At 45.1% G+C, this 14,827-nt stretch overlaps 1 protein-coding gene across 3 annotated transcripts in view; it reads left to right on the forward strand.

Annotated features, from left to right (window-relative positions):
- Positions 1–14,241, forward strand: part of CAMKMT (calmodulin-lysine N-methyltransferase) — a 382,790-nt gene extending 368,549 nt beyond the window's left edge. For 2 of the 3 annotated variants that reach the window (XM_026486725.4, XM_057308989.1), the window contains 2 exons: positions 7,841–7,972; positions 13,681–14,241. In XM_026486725.4, coding sequence (XP_026342510.2) covers positions 7,841–7,972; positions 13,681–13,758 — 210 coding nt within the window. In that variant the 3' untranslated portion in view covers positions 13,759–14,241. The remainder of the gene's footprint in view (positions 1–7,840; positions 7,973–13,680) is intronic. The other variant, XM_057308990.1, reaches the window with a different exon arrangement.
- Positions 14,242–14,827: the final 586 nt, after the last annotated feature.

Genomic DNA, 14,827 nt, shown 5'->3' on the forward strand with positions numbered 1-14,827 from the left:
AATGGGAGATAGAGCATGTTCTCAGGGTGCTCTTCAGCCAAATGCTTCAGGTTCACAGGAGGGCCCCAGTGTCTGCAGGTAGTGTGGAGGGTGAAAGAGTCAGAAATATCTGCATACAAAACCCAAGTCGGCTCTCGCGATCAAGGCTCTCTGAGTCTGAGTTTCATTACATCAGGGTGGGGGAGGAATAAGTCCTACCTCTGGGCTGATGTAAAATAGTTACCTACGTAAATGCCTAGCACCGTGCCTGGCACACAAGACGCACTCCAGAATGAAAACTGCTTCTAATTTACTGCTGTCTTGGCTTGTCAGGGTTAATCCACATGAGACGCTGGTCCAAAGGGACCTTGGCCTGGCTGACAGGAGGGCCGAACTCCAGTCCCCAATAGCACTAGCAGGCTCTGGAACTACCTCTCTCACCCTGTTTTCTCCTAAACCCTCCTTATGGAGGGAAGGTATGCTTGGACCCTGGACTCTGAAAGCTTAAGGTTCAGATCTGGACTCTGCCACTTACTGGGCTCATCTCATGAAGCCTCCGTTCCCCATTGTAAAAGGGGGAGGGAACAAGCCAGTGCATCGGAAAGCTTTAGCACCCAACTGGCTCTGAATCTGTATTAGGTCTTGTCACCTTGAAGAAGACCCAGAGAGACTTTCTGACCATGATGGGTACAGAATACAGGGGGCATCTTCCTTGCAGAAATGCTGGTGGGAGGGGGGACACCGTTCTCTGAACACAAACTTTGGTGACTTCTGCACACAGCTGGCCATGCTGCGTGTTCGCTGCACCCATGTTCTGCATGCCTGCATCAGCTCCCTCATTGGTCCCAGGAGGACCGCCTACCTGGATGGCTATGACACTTTTTACTGCAGACAGAGCGGGAGGAGAGAGATTACTGCTAGCAGGCAAGAACAAGAGGTTTCAGGTGGCAGGCGGTGCGAACTCCGCCATTTTGGGGTGTGTGGTTGCTCGGTGGCAGCTAAGACAAATCAGTGGTCTGGAGTCATGCAACCCAGTCACCAAAAAAAGGTAGACGGAGAGGAGGAATTTTCCTGCTTTTCTGTTCTTGTAACGGGGTCACGAGTGAGGGGGACAGACTCCAGAGAAAGCCTAGCCACCAAGGTGGGCTCCTGGCTTGGCTTAGATCCTCAGCCAGATGGGCACCTGTGGCTGCAAAGTCACTACAGGAAGCCCCAAATTTCAGCAGGAAGTGTTTGCCACCGGCCCCAAACGGAAACTTTCCTCGACTTATTGGTTGAGAGTAGCTGTGAAACACGTGACTCTGGCCAGAATACTACAAGGAACTCTCTAGCAAACTCAAAAGGTAAAAAAGAAAAGAATAGATACTAAAAAGGAATGAAGTCAGCAAAATTTACTTATTCCAAGAAGCAACGTTTCCCCACCACCCCTCCAGCCCCCTCAACCTTTTTCCCTCCCATGTTGCTGATGATTGACAGGTGACCCCCTGCTGTTGTGTTCTTTAAAGAACATCAGCACTGTCTGATATCAGAGGGCCAGAATGTAATTTAAAATACAGCCATGGCAACCTTCAAGTTGAACTTCAGCCTGGAAATGACAACCAACAAATAGTATCCACTAGTATTCCTCTGAAATGGCTTTCCGTGCAGGGAAGGACACCAAGCCAGCTAGACAGTGCGAATTTACTCAGAACCACAAAGAGATGGATGGAGAAGCAGTGTTGGCAGCTCTCCAGCTGGTTGCTGGTCACCAATTGTCAAGCATTCAAAAATATCACCTTGGAATTCATTTAACCTTTAGAAACTGGCCCAAACTAACTGCCACATTCCTGGAGTCCCACCTGTATGCAAGGAGTGACTTTTTAAAATCCAGCATCTCTGCACACATCTGTACGAGCCTCTGCTTTTGCTTTTGTCAGGGAAATGCCTTGTTAGCGTGGGCTCAGGGCAGTGAACGGAGATGGTGCTAGTGGGCCCCTCTGTTCCTGTCCGCTTGCTGGGTCCGAGGCTCAACAAACCCTCCCTTGTTCGTGGTGAGAATCCATGTTCAGCCACACCTGCCTCTCGAGGTCGTGGGAATAGAGAGCCCCAGATGGTTTTAAGACCCTCAGGGCAGGGGGCTAGAAGTTCCAGCTAGCTCTAGTTCTTTCCTGAAATCTACCCAGGTGCTTATTCAGCATGTGTGGTACTGAGTCTCTGCCCCCAAAGAATTTATAATCTGATTGTGGAAATGTACCACGCACACGCACACGCACACACACAGGTAGAATCACAGTGCACAGTGCAAAAACGGCTTACGACAGCCCAGCCCTGGGTCATAGTGTGGTGCCGTTTTTATTTGTTTTGACAATCTTTCTAATTATACCTTCAGTAGAATGGGAGATACTCAAGGGTTTGGACTCTGTCTTGATGCAACAAGCATTTGCTGGGAAACCACTCGCTATCTGGCACTGTGCTGGGAATGGGAGGTGTGGGGATAAATATGAATCATGACCGCCAGGAGAACTCCGTTTAGTGGGGCGGATTGGTGCCTGGGCTACCAGGAATTACAGTGCAATGTGATGGGTACACCAGAAAGAGTGACTCACTGCCGAAGAAAGGTTTCTCTGCAGGCAGTGGCATTTGACTTTGGTGCTGAATAGTAAGAAGGGCATTCTAAGCTTCAGGGAAGGGGACTAGAAGGGACTAGCATCCCTGGTGGAGGAAATGGTGCTCACAGGTACAGAGCATGAAAAAGCAGGTTGTGTTTCAGGATCAACAAGAGAAGTTTGCTCTGGCTGGAGTGTGAGAATCTGTGTGGTTTGGGGGTTAGGGTTGGGAGGGGCAGGAGGCGAGGTGAAAGAGTTCGTTTGGGGTGGCATTTTATGAAAGGCTGAGGACACGATCCGAAGAGACTGAGTTTTATTATATGGGTAATAGCCACTGAAAGTGTTTGAGCAGTGGTATAGTCAGATGCGGGTTCTAGAAAGATCAGACTGGCCAGCATAGAGACTGCAGTAGAGTAAGAGAGAGCTTGAAAGCAGTAAAGCTCCTCAGGGAACCATCGTGGACCAGCTTGTGCATAGAATCGTCTAGTTAGGAGATAGTGAAGATCTGAAGATGGAGAAGAGGGAACTGAGCGGACATTCACTGAGGAGTTCATTCAGCAGACATTTACTGGGTGCCTCTCGATGGCCAGGCGCTGTGCTAGGATCTGGGGACAGAGGAAGCTACAGCGTGATCCTGCCCTGAAGGAGCTCTCGGTCTAGCGTGAGAGGCAAACAAGCGAGCAGTTACCTGACAGTGTGTTAAGGAGACAGCAGCGGTGTGGGTGAGCCACGGAAGCGGAGAGCGAAGTGCCTGGCAGGGCGGAGGCACAGCATAGAGGCCAGGGGTGGTCAGCAAGGGCATCCCAGAGACAGGGTGTCTAATCTGGGTGCTGAAGAATGAGTAGGGTTCACCAGGCCAACAAAGAACCAGGACTAAGAGCAGCATTTCACCCAAGGGAATGTTTGTTAAGTTTGAAGACGTGTGGGGTCCATGAAAGAACAGATTGGGGGACTGCAGTGAGTTTGGCCTAACTGGACCTCAAAGTGGGGGAGTGGCCAGAGCCAGGGCTGCAGATATATGCGCGTGTCAGGTCGGGCTGGGCTTTGCCTGCCTTCCCAGAAAGGTGGGACCCATGTCAGTGGTTTTCAGACCCTTGTTAAATGGCAGAAACCTTTGGTCAAAATAGTTTTAGCCATCGTCACCCCAATTATAAAATGGATAAAAGCAAAGCAGCTATAGCTAAGTGGGATGTGATATTAGCACTTCCTCTCTTGGTCTCTTTTTTTACCCTCCCAGGTCACCTGGAAGCAACTCGAACATAGTCTGAAAATCATGTATGGCAGGTGACAATGATTCAGGTTGGGGGGGGGGGGGTTTACAGGCAATGCCATGATTTCCTGGTTTCCAGCTTCATTTTAAAGGTGAAGGGTGTGGAAATGCTTGGTCCCTAGTAGGTACTCAGTGTGGGAGGGGGAAGGAGTTTGGGGCCAAAGTACTGAGTTCCACTGTAGACAGAATAGGTTAAAAGTACTTGCAGAACGTCCCCATGGAGAGACCTAGTAGGCACCTGAAAACATGGTGGGCCTCAGACTACGGTAAATGCTCTAGATATATACTCAGGAGTATTGATGTATCAGTGAGAACTGAAGTCATGGACTTCGGTACAATTGCCTCGAATTTTACAGAACAGGGAGAGAAAGTAGGCAGAGCGCTGGGGATGGCTGACAATCAAGGGGCAGGTGGAGAAGCCAGGGAAGGGGGTTGAGAGAGACATCGGGGAGGAAGCAGGCAAAGGCGGCATCTCAGAAACCAGGTAAAGAAAAAATAAACATAAGCTTAAACATGTAATTGGTATTTAATAGTTGGTTGCCTGGAAATGAAACAGGAATAAAGGCATTTCACTGGCATAGCATATTCCTTTTAAAAGAAATCTGAAGCATACTTATTTTTTCCAGAAGTACACACCCTTTAATATATGAGTATAGATTAGTCTAGCAAAATAACAACAACTGAGCTCACGACGTAAACAATATCATTGCTGTTTAGTGGAACTACTCCTCTCTCCTCTCCAGGGATAAATGAATTCTCTCAGATTTCTGCCCATCAGTCAAAATTTTACGTTCAATTGAGTGTTCATTCTGAGTTTAAGATGATTCTATGACTTCAAATGCCTAGAAAGTTGGGCTTTGGTAAATTGAAAATAATTTTTCTAAAGTGATGGGCTAATTTGAAATCGATATTTTTTTTTCTTGTTTTGATTTTTGCAGCCTAAATTGTAAGGCGTATTTCTCTGATTGTACCAGTGTCCTGCTCCACTGGGGACACGGGGAATTCTAAAGCCATTCCTTATGGGGTGGATGCTGGCACTCAGTGGCTGTTTATTGAATGAATGGATGATGTACTATTGTCCCTCCTAAATATTGATCCGCATCTCAAAGGTGTCTGTATTCAATGAAATGAAAAAGAAAACATTTTAAAACCCATAGCTGAGTAATTAGAGATTAAAACTACTGCTCACTCTTTCTCTTTGTTGTGAGTACAGTGTTGTGCACAGAATGCTGCCCTCTGAAATCCCATCAGGGCTACTGACTCTGTAAAAGCTTCTTTGCAGAAAATCTTTTCTGAAGAATAAGCAATAGAATGTGGCCTTCGAATTCCCAAAGACGTGCCTTTCTCAAATTATTTCAACATCTGGATTTAGTTTATTCTCTCAATAAGTACTGATGGAGAGTCAGCTACATGCTAGGCACTGGGAAAATGTGGTGAATAAAACATGAGAAGATCCTATTGTCACGGAGCATGCACTCCAGCCGAAGGAGACCAGCGATCACAAACAAGGATGTAATTGTGTTAGTGGTGATGAAAGCCCAGGATGAAAGTAAAGGGGGGGAGGGGGTGAAAGTGATGGGAAGCAGCTGCTGTTCTAGAGGGTGGTTAGGGAAGGACAGGTAAGCTAGAAGAAGACCTGAGAATGTCTGGGTGGAGATGGCTGCCATATGCTTAGCTGGGTTGCCCTACAGCTCACCCCGACCCCAACAAGGGGTTGGGGGTGTGGGGAACATGGACTCATAAATGTAAACACCAGCCCGGCCAAGAGCCCTGTAGCCCTGTAAACATAATGATACCTAGCTTAGGTAATAGCTACTAAAAACCAACTCTTCAATCATAACTGTAAGACAATTTTTGCAGGTGACTTTAAAATAAAACAACTTCCATTATTCAAAAATCCAGAATGGCAATCAGCTCTTAAAAATGACCAAAATGACCTACTAGTATTCCGTCTTTTTTTTTTTTTAACGGAGACTTTTGCTCCCCTGCCGAGACCGTGTATTATATCTAGTTTCACATCAAAATGAATTTTTGCTGCTAAGTTTGAAAAACGCCTGAAAATAGCAATTAATATTGGAAAAGCTGACAGAACCTTAAGTGTAGTGGCGTGATTGGTGCTGCTATAATTATGTGCCTGAGTGTGTGCACGTCTGTGTAAACGCAGTATGAAAACACACTTGATGTCCAGGACACTGCATTTTCTTGCAGGTAAATGACGGGAAAAGAGGGAGAGGGAGAGAGACCAGATAAAATCTTTCCTGCACTGTTAAGTGGTGGAGATGTTCCTCGTCTTACATCTACATAACCTTGCCTTTCCAATTATTTTCACATTCATCACCTCATTTGATCCTCATGACTTGCTGAGCTGGGGTTGGGGGGGCAGGCTTTGTTCTTCCCATTCGGTGAGGGAGAAACCTTGATGGCTTAGCTGGGGTGACTGAGGAGATCAGATTATGTCATCCCCAAGGTCCCTTCTAGCTCAACAGTTCTATGGCTTTTTTTTTTCTTTCTAATTTTCCTGAGGTGACAGCTATGTAATGGTGGAGACTTTTAAAGCCCAGAACCCTTTCTGCCACACATTCCTGCTCATATTCTTCAAAGCCTTCGATGCATGTGTAATTATCTGTAAAATGTAATGTCTACTGCACAAGGTCATTGAGAAAATGGTTGATGGGATGAAAGGGAAGGTTCATGAAGCACCTCGCACAGTGGTAGCTATTATTATTATTATTATTATTATTATTATTATTGCCATCACTATTACTAATAAGGAGGCAATGAGGTGGGGTGGAAAGAGCGTCAGCATTGGAGGCAGGTATATTTCCAGTCATTTGCCGGTTGTGTCATCTTGGTCAACTATTCAACCGTCCAGAGCATCCTGTAAAATGGAGCTGATGATACCTACATTGTTAGGGGGCTTGAAGAGTCAATGAGACAATAGAGCTCCCATCCCAGAGCCTGACATGCACCGGGTGCTCAATAAATCGTCGGCAATCATATATGAGAAACTGGGATATGTTTTCATGAGTCCCTCAAAACCTGCAGTGGCATTTCATAGAGTGAGGCATAACCTTGAAGTCAACGGAAGCCTATAGTCATCTTTTAAACAAAAAGAAGATTCTGAAGTTTAGCTGTTCTGTGCATGTCTCAGAGGACCAGGAAAAGTCCGCATGCACCCAGGAGTTAGCAAATGGACATCGTGGAGTTTCATGTCCAGTGGTCTTCTGGAGTCCGGTATATAGCTTATTCAAGTCCATCCATTCTCCCCACTGCAACAAACTCGTGAGGTTGTGCAGTTTATTTAGAAAAGCCTGTTTACCCTCATTATACCACTTTCTTTGAAAAGCAATCATTTGAGTACTGTGAGGAGCTGCTTGGCTCTAATGATGACTATTATGAAGGATTCAATGAAGTTGGAAACCAAGATCCTGGAGCCTTGTCTCTGACAGCATGGTCACAGAAGAGGCTGGTGGCAGCACGGAAACATGAAAATTCTCTAATCGAGATTGCAGTTACTTGTCTCTGTGGAGGATTTCTTGGTATTGAATTTCCAGGGTACAATAAACTAACATCTCTAAGCATCGGTTGCCACATGCTCCAGAGCTGTGTTGGGGACACGTTGGCAAGAGCTAAGGAGTCTCCAGGTGGGTGGCACTGCTGTGGACCAGCTACTCTAAAAGCTAGTTGATAGTTTGAACCACTGGACCCAAGAGAGGTGTGCGTTGGGCAGAATACCAACTTCGAACCGTGTTTTGTTTGTTACATGCATGATTTGGAAAGGATAAAACATAGCAACATTTGAATAGGAAATATACATATTTTTGCTTACTTGATGTATATCTATCCTTAAAATGATTCTCCCTGTGGATGTCCATCCTGTGTGGATGTCTCAAGAACAATCGTGTTTCCTACCTGAGAGCAAGACATTAAATGCTTTACCCAGTATTTGTTACGTTTGGTTGCTTTCCAGTTTTTAAATGTGTGAATTTCCTTTTTAATGTTCTAGGGGAAAGCAATGGTATTCGCCCCACGCCGAGGGAATACTTTAAACCAGTTTTGCAATCTAGCTGAAAAAGCTGATTTCTCTATCCAAAGACATGAAAATTATGATGAACACATTTCAAACTTCCACTCCAAGGTTAGTTTTCTGCTTGTGTTAGATAACACTTTAATCCGCGTTGCATTTTGAAGAGATCATGGTCTTTTTGGCAGGTAACCTAAATATTTGATTAAAGTACTCCTTAGGTGTGCTGCTTCTGAACAGCCATTTGTATCTGATTATTTTGTGTGGTAAAGCCATCTTTTATCTTTGCATGTCTAGAAGGATTTTGCAGAAACCATTCCTGTTTACTCCTTTCTCTGAAACAAACTAATCTTTTCATTCATAATAGACTAATTTGTAGGATGCAGGGGAGGTGGCATAGAATGACTGATAAACAAGCATTTATATTTTAATGAAAAACCTTCGGCTTTTAAGTAGGTTAAATGCTCAGCTGCACTGAAATAAATAGAAGGTGAATGTCTAATTGTATCATGTGGGACTGTAAATCTTTATCTCTGCTTGCTTTATGGCTGGGTCAGTTGGCAGTTTGAGACTGTTAAATCTCATACAGAATTTCACAGTTGTGGGGTTATATGTCAGATCGAGGAGCAACAAGATTTAGGTCAAAAGCACTTATCTGAGAGTGATTTCTAAGCTTGCTTACATAAAGCAATGTTATCAGCCTTTTTATTATTTAGAGGTATAGAGCAATATAGGACACTGAGAGGCAAGCGTTCCACTGAAAACTTGTTAGGAGTCTCACCTTTGCTAATACATATCACACTTACTAGTATAACATATATTACTTCTGTAATTTTGTGCCTTACAGAAATCTCCCTTCTCTGAGCTAGTGTGACCTTGGCAAAAGACTTTGAACTTGTCATGATTTTACAAGTTGCGAATGCAGGGAAGTAAAGACCTGACCTTAATTTTCTCCTGGGAAAATGGGAATAGCATTCTTTATTACCCAGGACTATGATTTAGAAGTATATTGACATTTGAAAAATTATATGCAAAGTGGATCTGATCTTCAGGCAAGAGAAAGAAAATCCTCACTTTGTGGAGATGGGGTCACTCTTTTGGGGTCTCTAAGGTCTCGGCCTCCCCCCACCCGGGGGGGGGGGAACAATGATGCTTGGTGAACTGAAAGGGTTAAATCACCTCCTCTGATGGTGGGATTGCCCTTCGCTTACAGTTAGAAAATAAAAAGAGAATGGCCTGTTACTCAAATCTTGCCTGCCCCTCTAGAATGAGGCTTTCCCTTTTGCAACCCCGCCCCAGAATAAAAGGAAAGGCTCTGAGGGCTTTACCTGGCAGGGGAAGATTCTCTCCTGGGTCAGGCTAGAGCTACAGGGATCGGATGATGGCTGCTTCGATGCCATCCATGCCTTTCACCTTCCCCCTAGAACAACAAATGCTTTCAGTTTCTCAATCACAGATCAGGAGAGCAAAGGCAAGAGTTTTTCCACCGGCTGAGATGTTCAGCGTTGTGCCTGATACCCTTCTTCTCCTCCCTGCAAGATTGGAGGTGTGTTGGGACATGCGAGTCCTTAGTGGCCACCTCTCCTTTGTCTAGAACTTAGGATTGTCAGTGGCTAGGGGACAGCAACTTCCTCTTTGTATCTCCAATGCAGTTCGCTACCCCGCTAAGCAGAGCGCCTTCCATAGATCGATAAACATGCTTCTTGCATTTATATTGTGCAACATACCCACAGTTAGTACTCCGTAAATAATCGGGGACTGATGGGTCCCACAGAAGTAAATCTCCATAAATAACTAGGTGGCCTTAGTTTTTAATCTCTTCATAGTTGCTTAAAAGTTCCATTCTCCACTTTGCTGACACTGGACTAAGAAAACGGTTTCCCTCCTCTTTAGGTTGTGAGGGGTGAGAGTTGCCTTTGGTTCTCAGGAAGTGGATCTGCCAGGGGAATATTCTGCAGGGTTGGGGCACCCTAAGTAAATGGGACAAACATGAACCCACGATGTGTATTTTTAACGGCGGGGGGCAGAGGGGGGCGGTTGCAGCTGGTCTGGCGTTCTCCTGCTTCTAGCAAGAGAGTGCCTCTTGTCCCTTCTGTACCAGAAGCATAGATTGCCCGGCTCTCCTGCCCCAGCCCTGGGGATTCCTGCCACGACCCAACTCCGGCTCGGCTCGCACGCACGTGGAGGTCTCCTTTGCAACAGCAGGATGCCTGGGAGAGGGCCGCGGGCCAAGGTGGGGGTGGAGGGTGGGGAGCGGGGAGCGCCCCTGCGCCTCGCCGAGACCCAGTGCTCCTCCCGGGGGCGCCCCCTCGGGGCCCCTGCCCGCCGCCCGCCCGGGGCTCCGGGGACGCGCCGGGGACCGACCGCGCTGCCGCCGGGAACCTCCACCCCGGCCGCTTTTGTTTGCCTCGTGCTAATAGCCAGGGCTTAAAAGTTTTCCATCTTGCACGGCAATCAGCTTTCTTCCTCTCCATCTCTGGCCAAAGCCCCACGGTCCCTGGGCCGAGCCTGCTCGCAAACGGAGGAGCAGCGTTTTCCTTCAGGCTGCGTGTTATCCTCTTAGCCCTACTGTGTTGGAATAGAGCGTAACCAGCTGGAGGACTGTAAGACGCCTGATAATGCCGCTCTTTTCCGCTGTCCCGTCTTAATCTTGTTACACAAATGGTTGTGAAGAGATTCATGAATTTTAATTTTGCCCTCTGCATTAGTGCCTCACGTCACTCATACACAGCTGGCTTCTATGCTGAGTTTTCCACCCCTCCTCTTACGACAGGGGAAAAAATTAGTTACAATCTTGGCAGTAGTGCAAGGTAAAAAAAAAAAAATCTACAGATTTAGGCAACCACCCATGAAGCTGATTAACAGTCAGTGATCAGGAGAAACAGCTTTGCCTCTTAAACTTTTCACCTCTCATTGTTAACTGTGAAATTTTATTTCCGTTAAAAAGCAAGCCTGTAATCAAAACGGTGCCATTCTGCACTTTTCTGCCAGTGCTTTTGTTAGATGGTGCCCACACCGTCCGCCAGCGTGCTCAGGAACCAGGCAGCCAAAGGTGTAGTGTGTTTGAAAAACATTGCCTTCTGTCCTTCCAGGCGACGGGGAAGAAAAATAAAACAGTTCCCCTCTCCTTCCCTGTCTTGGTCTCCTCCAGGCTAGGAATCCACGGCCTTGCCCAATGGTGTGGCTCCAAACCTTTAGGATGTTAAGATAAGCAAATTCTTTCCCAAGGTAGAGACCTATCTTAGCGGTTACAGCTAGCTTGACAGTAGCTGATAAAAAAAATACTCTCGTTCATGCAAGTACTCTTTGAGATCTAATTTTACACGCCCCAGTTTTGTTTTTGTTGTTGTTGTTGTTGGTTTGTTTGTTTTAACTTTTGCAAAACCACCGGTGTATTTTTTATACTCAGCCGTGAAAACAGGCTTGGGTTCGTTTGTGGAGTCAGTACGTTGTGTTAAAAGCCTGGCCATATTGCACTTCTGCTTATCTATTCAAAATGCCACATTACAAGTGGCTGGTGCTTATAATCTGTGTGGTGTGCTGTTGATAATTGTGGATACTGTAAAGGGTAAACAGTCTGAACTCCACTCCTGCTGCTGTTGCTCGCGCAGCGCCGTGGCGGGGCTGAGCGTGTTACATCCAATTATGAAGTAATGCATAATGCTGCTAATAGCAGCTATATAATTTAGTTCAGTCCTCCAAGACCCTGTTTTAACCTCTGAAATTGAAAAATTGTTTTATTCACAATTTGCTTTTTGTTCATTTTTTTCGAGGTGCTTTTTGATTTCTTAAAATTATAATTATTAATTGAGCAAAGAAGTACAGCCTGGGTAAAGGGAGTTATTCTTAAACCACATCACATTCCCTCATCGAAAGCAAGCATTTCCCAACAGCCTCGTGTGTGTCCCAGTGCCCTCACATAACAGACTTGGTTCAGAACGGATCTGCTGCCGGGGTAGAGTAGTGCCTGGGAGGGCTGTCGGCTCTTTCCCCATCGCGGGGAAGGGCTCACAGTCGACACCGGGCTGGCCCCTGGCCCCTTCTAGCAAGGAAGCCTCTGCTTTGGCCTCCAGAGGTCAGCACAGAATCCAAGTTAAAAGTGATTTCTAACCCATATTTACAGAAGAATTATTTATCCCACATATTACCTCAGGGACTTTATAAAGAGCTTATTTGAGTCTCTGTATATTAGTGCATTGTGAGTGAGTAGGTCAGCTGACTCACGCTGAGTAATCAACTTTCCCTGATCCCCAATCCCTGAGGAAGAATTGAGCTATCGTGGCCCCCTCTTCCCTCTGTAAAATATTTCAGTGAGCTCCTCCTATCACTGGGGCAACTGGCAACAAAGGTATTTACAGTTGGTAGGTCCTGGTTAGTGGGTTTGGATTGGGAAGTTTGTGAAGCCATTTTCTTGGCTTTTTTTTTTTTTTTTAAAGAGTGATGTTAAGGGACTGTGTGCTTAGAATTAACACAGTCACGACTTTGGTGGCAACACAAATCCAGAGGATCTTTCTAACGTAGATAACTAATCATCTGTAAACAAAGCAAACTGCATCTAAGAAGACAGAATGCAGTTACTTCAGTGACTATACCAATATTTCTTACAAAAATGGATTAGAAAGTAAAGACGGGGTTGGCTTTCTGTTCCCCAGTGAGAAAGGAAAAGCAGGCTCGTTGCTCCTTGTCCTTAACAGTGAGGGTGTGTCATAGTTTGGGAATATGATTTAGAAGAAACCCCCAAAAATTCAAGGTAATATGCCCCAGACCAATACTAATCCAGGAAAGTATCATGTTGGAGCCATTCATTTAGTTTCGGGGGGAGGGGAAGTAATCTGATTCAAAACAATAGAAGAATTGGGTCCATGCGTGATTAAAAGAAATATCTGTTTTCTGATCCTTATCAATTACAAAATGAATTAACAATTGGCTCAAAAACACCAACTTCAAAAATATTAATTTTGTCTTTATAAATAGCAAATTACTATTTGCTAGGGTAAATATAAATATGGCCGTCAAAATGCTTCTAGCCGAATGAGGAAGAGTACTCTAGCTTTGAGAACTCTGACTGGATTTTAAAATCTACCAAGGAAAGGCCCTCAAAACTTCACTTGAATGGTATGGAAGCTCTAAGTGTTGGACTACCATTTCCTCCTCAGAGAAAAGAATTTTAAAATTATCATTACTATTAAAACCCCTAAGAAGCAGCCAGAGAGCCTTTGAAATGTCTTAGGCCCACTGGGTGTTATATGCAACTAATGAATCATCGAACTTTACATCAAAAACCAGGGATGTACTGTATGGTGACTAACATAATATAATAAAAAAAAATTAAAAAAAAAAAAAGAAATGTCTTAGGCCTGGAAGCCCGTCTCTCATCCCTCGTGCCCGGGGGGCTGCCAGTCTCCAGATGACCTCAAATGGCCTGCCTGCCTTGTTCCTGGGCCACAGGTGCGGGACAGAGCGGACCAAGAGCAGAAACTTATGCCAAATGGCTGTTCTGGTGCAGATGAGCGAGCCCCCAGCTCTCCCTTCACGGAAGTGCGTCACAGTTCATAGAGGTCACAAATGCAGTCTGGCTATTTATGAGAAAGCACCCTGCCCTCCTCCTCACCCCCACCCCAGGAAAGATTCCAGGTTGATGGATACATAGTCCTATCACGCCAATGCCACTGAGAACTACTTTGCATTGCTTTTTCAAGATTTATTTATCGGAACAGTATATTCAAGTAAGAAGTCTTCATTATACTCAATATTAAAAACTACTGGTAAAAAAATCCTAATCTGAGTCTCCTTACGTTTTTTTGTTCTATGATTGTTTTCAGTTGAAAAAGGAAAAGCAGGACGTCTATGAAGAAAACCTTCATTACCCACTTCTGCTTATTTTAACCAAAAATGGATAGAAGATTAAGCTGCTCAAAAGACGAAAACACCAAGTACACAGGGCATATTTTCACAAAAACAGAAACCTGTGACGGGCGTGATATGCAGCAAGCCGCTGGCTCCCTGAGATCCGTGAGCCCCCACCACTTCTGCCACATTCCACATGCGGGTTATGGGGTCCACCTGTCCTCACCTCATTCCCCAGCCCTCCTGGACTCCTTTCTTCATCTGCTCTTCTGGGACCAAACCTTTGTTCGTCTTTAAATATCTACAAACAGCCTGAGATTTGAATTGGACTTAGGAGAAACCTAAATCTTTTTCCTCCTAATTGAGACAGAATTTCTTTTGGTGATTCCCTCCCCCCCCCCCCCCTTTTCAAGAAAGATCTTGGTCTTTGTTCTGTTTTGGTGGTGGTACTTTTTCATCTGTAAACACAGCAAACGTCACGATTCTTTCCTGGTTAAAAAAATAAATAAAAGCATATCTTTCTCATCTCCCTCAAATTAATTGTATTAAATCTGCCATCTTTTTTCGCTGTCCCTCTCACTCATTCTCTTTCTCTTTTGAAACAGGATGTTTTTTTCCCTATAGATGTATAAGAAATGACTACATCAGCCCAAAGCCTCATAAACTGACCGTTTGTCCTCTGGACACAATAGCGTGGCCAGCCCTCTGCTCCTCCTCTCCAATTATGTGTGATTAGTCTCAATGTGTTGTGTCAAGGAGGAGGAGTGTGCTGAGTGCTTATTATCTGTTTAGGTACAAGAAGAGCACATTTAGGCTCTGACTATGAATGAAAAGTGAGCCTTTATCGGGGCTCACATCTCACTGCCGCTGTTCTCCAGCCCTCTTTCAAAATAGGTCCTTGCCAGAGAAATTTTGAATAAATCACTGCTAAACTAGATTGCAACCAGGGGGAGTTTTAAAAACTCAATCACACAATTATCTGATGTAAAGGAAACACATAGTGTTGTATGCTGTGATTCGAGTGTGTCGTAAACATTTAATAGGTGCTACCTAGGATTAAGGGAGAATGACTTTTCTGCAGGGAACCCAAGCATATCCTTGCCTGGTGTATCCACGAGATGC

This window comes from Ursus arctos, unplaced genomic scaffold (assembly GCF_023065955.2).
Source record: "Ursus arctos isolate Adak ecotype North America unplaced genomic scaffold, UrsArc2.0 scaffold_8, whole genome shotgun sequence".
In the NCBI taxonomy this organism is placed as follows: domain Eukaryota; kingdom Metazoa; phylum Chordata; class Mammalia; order Carnivora; family Ursidae; genus Ursus; species Ursus arctos.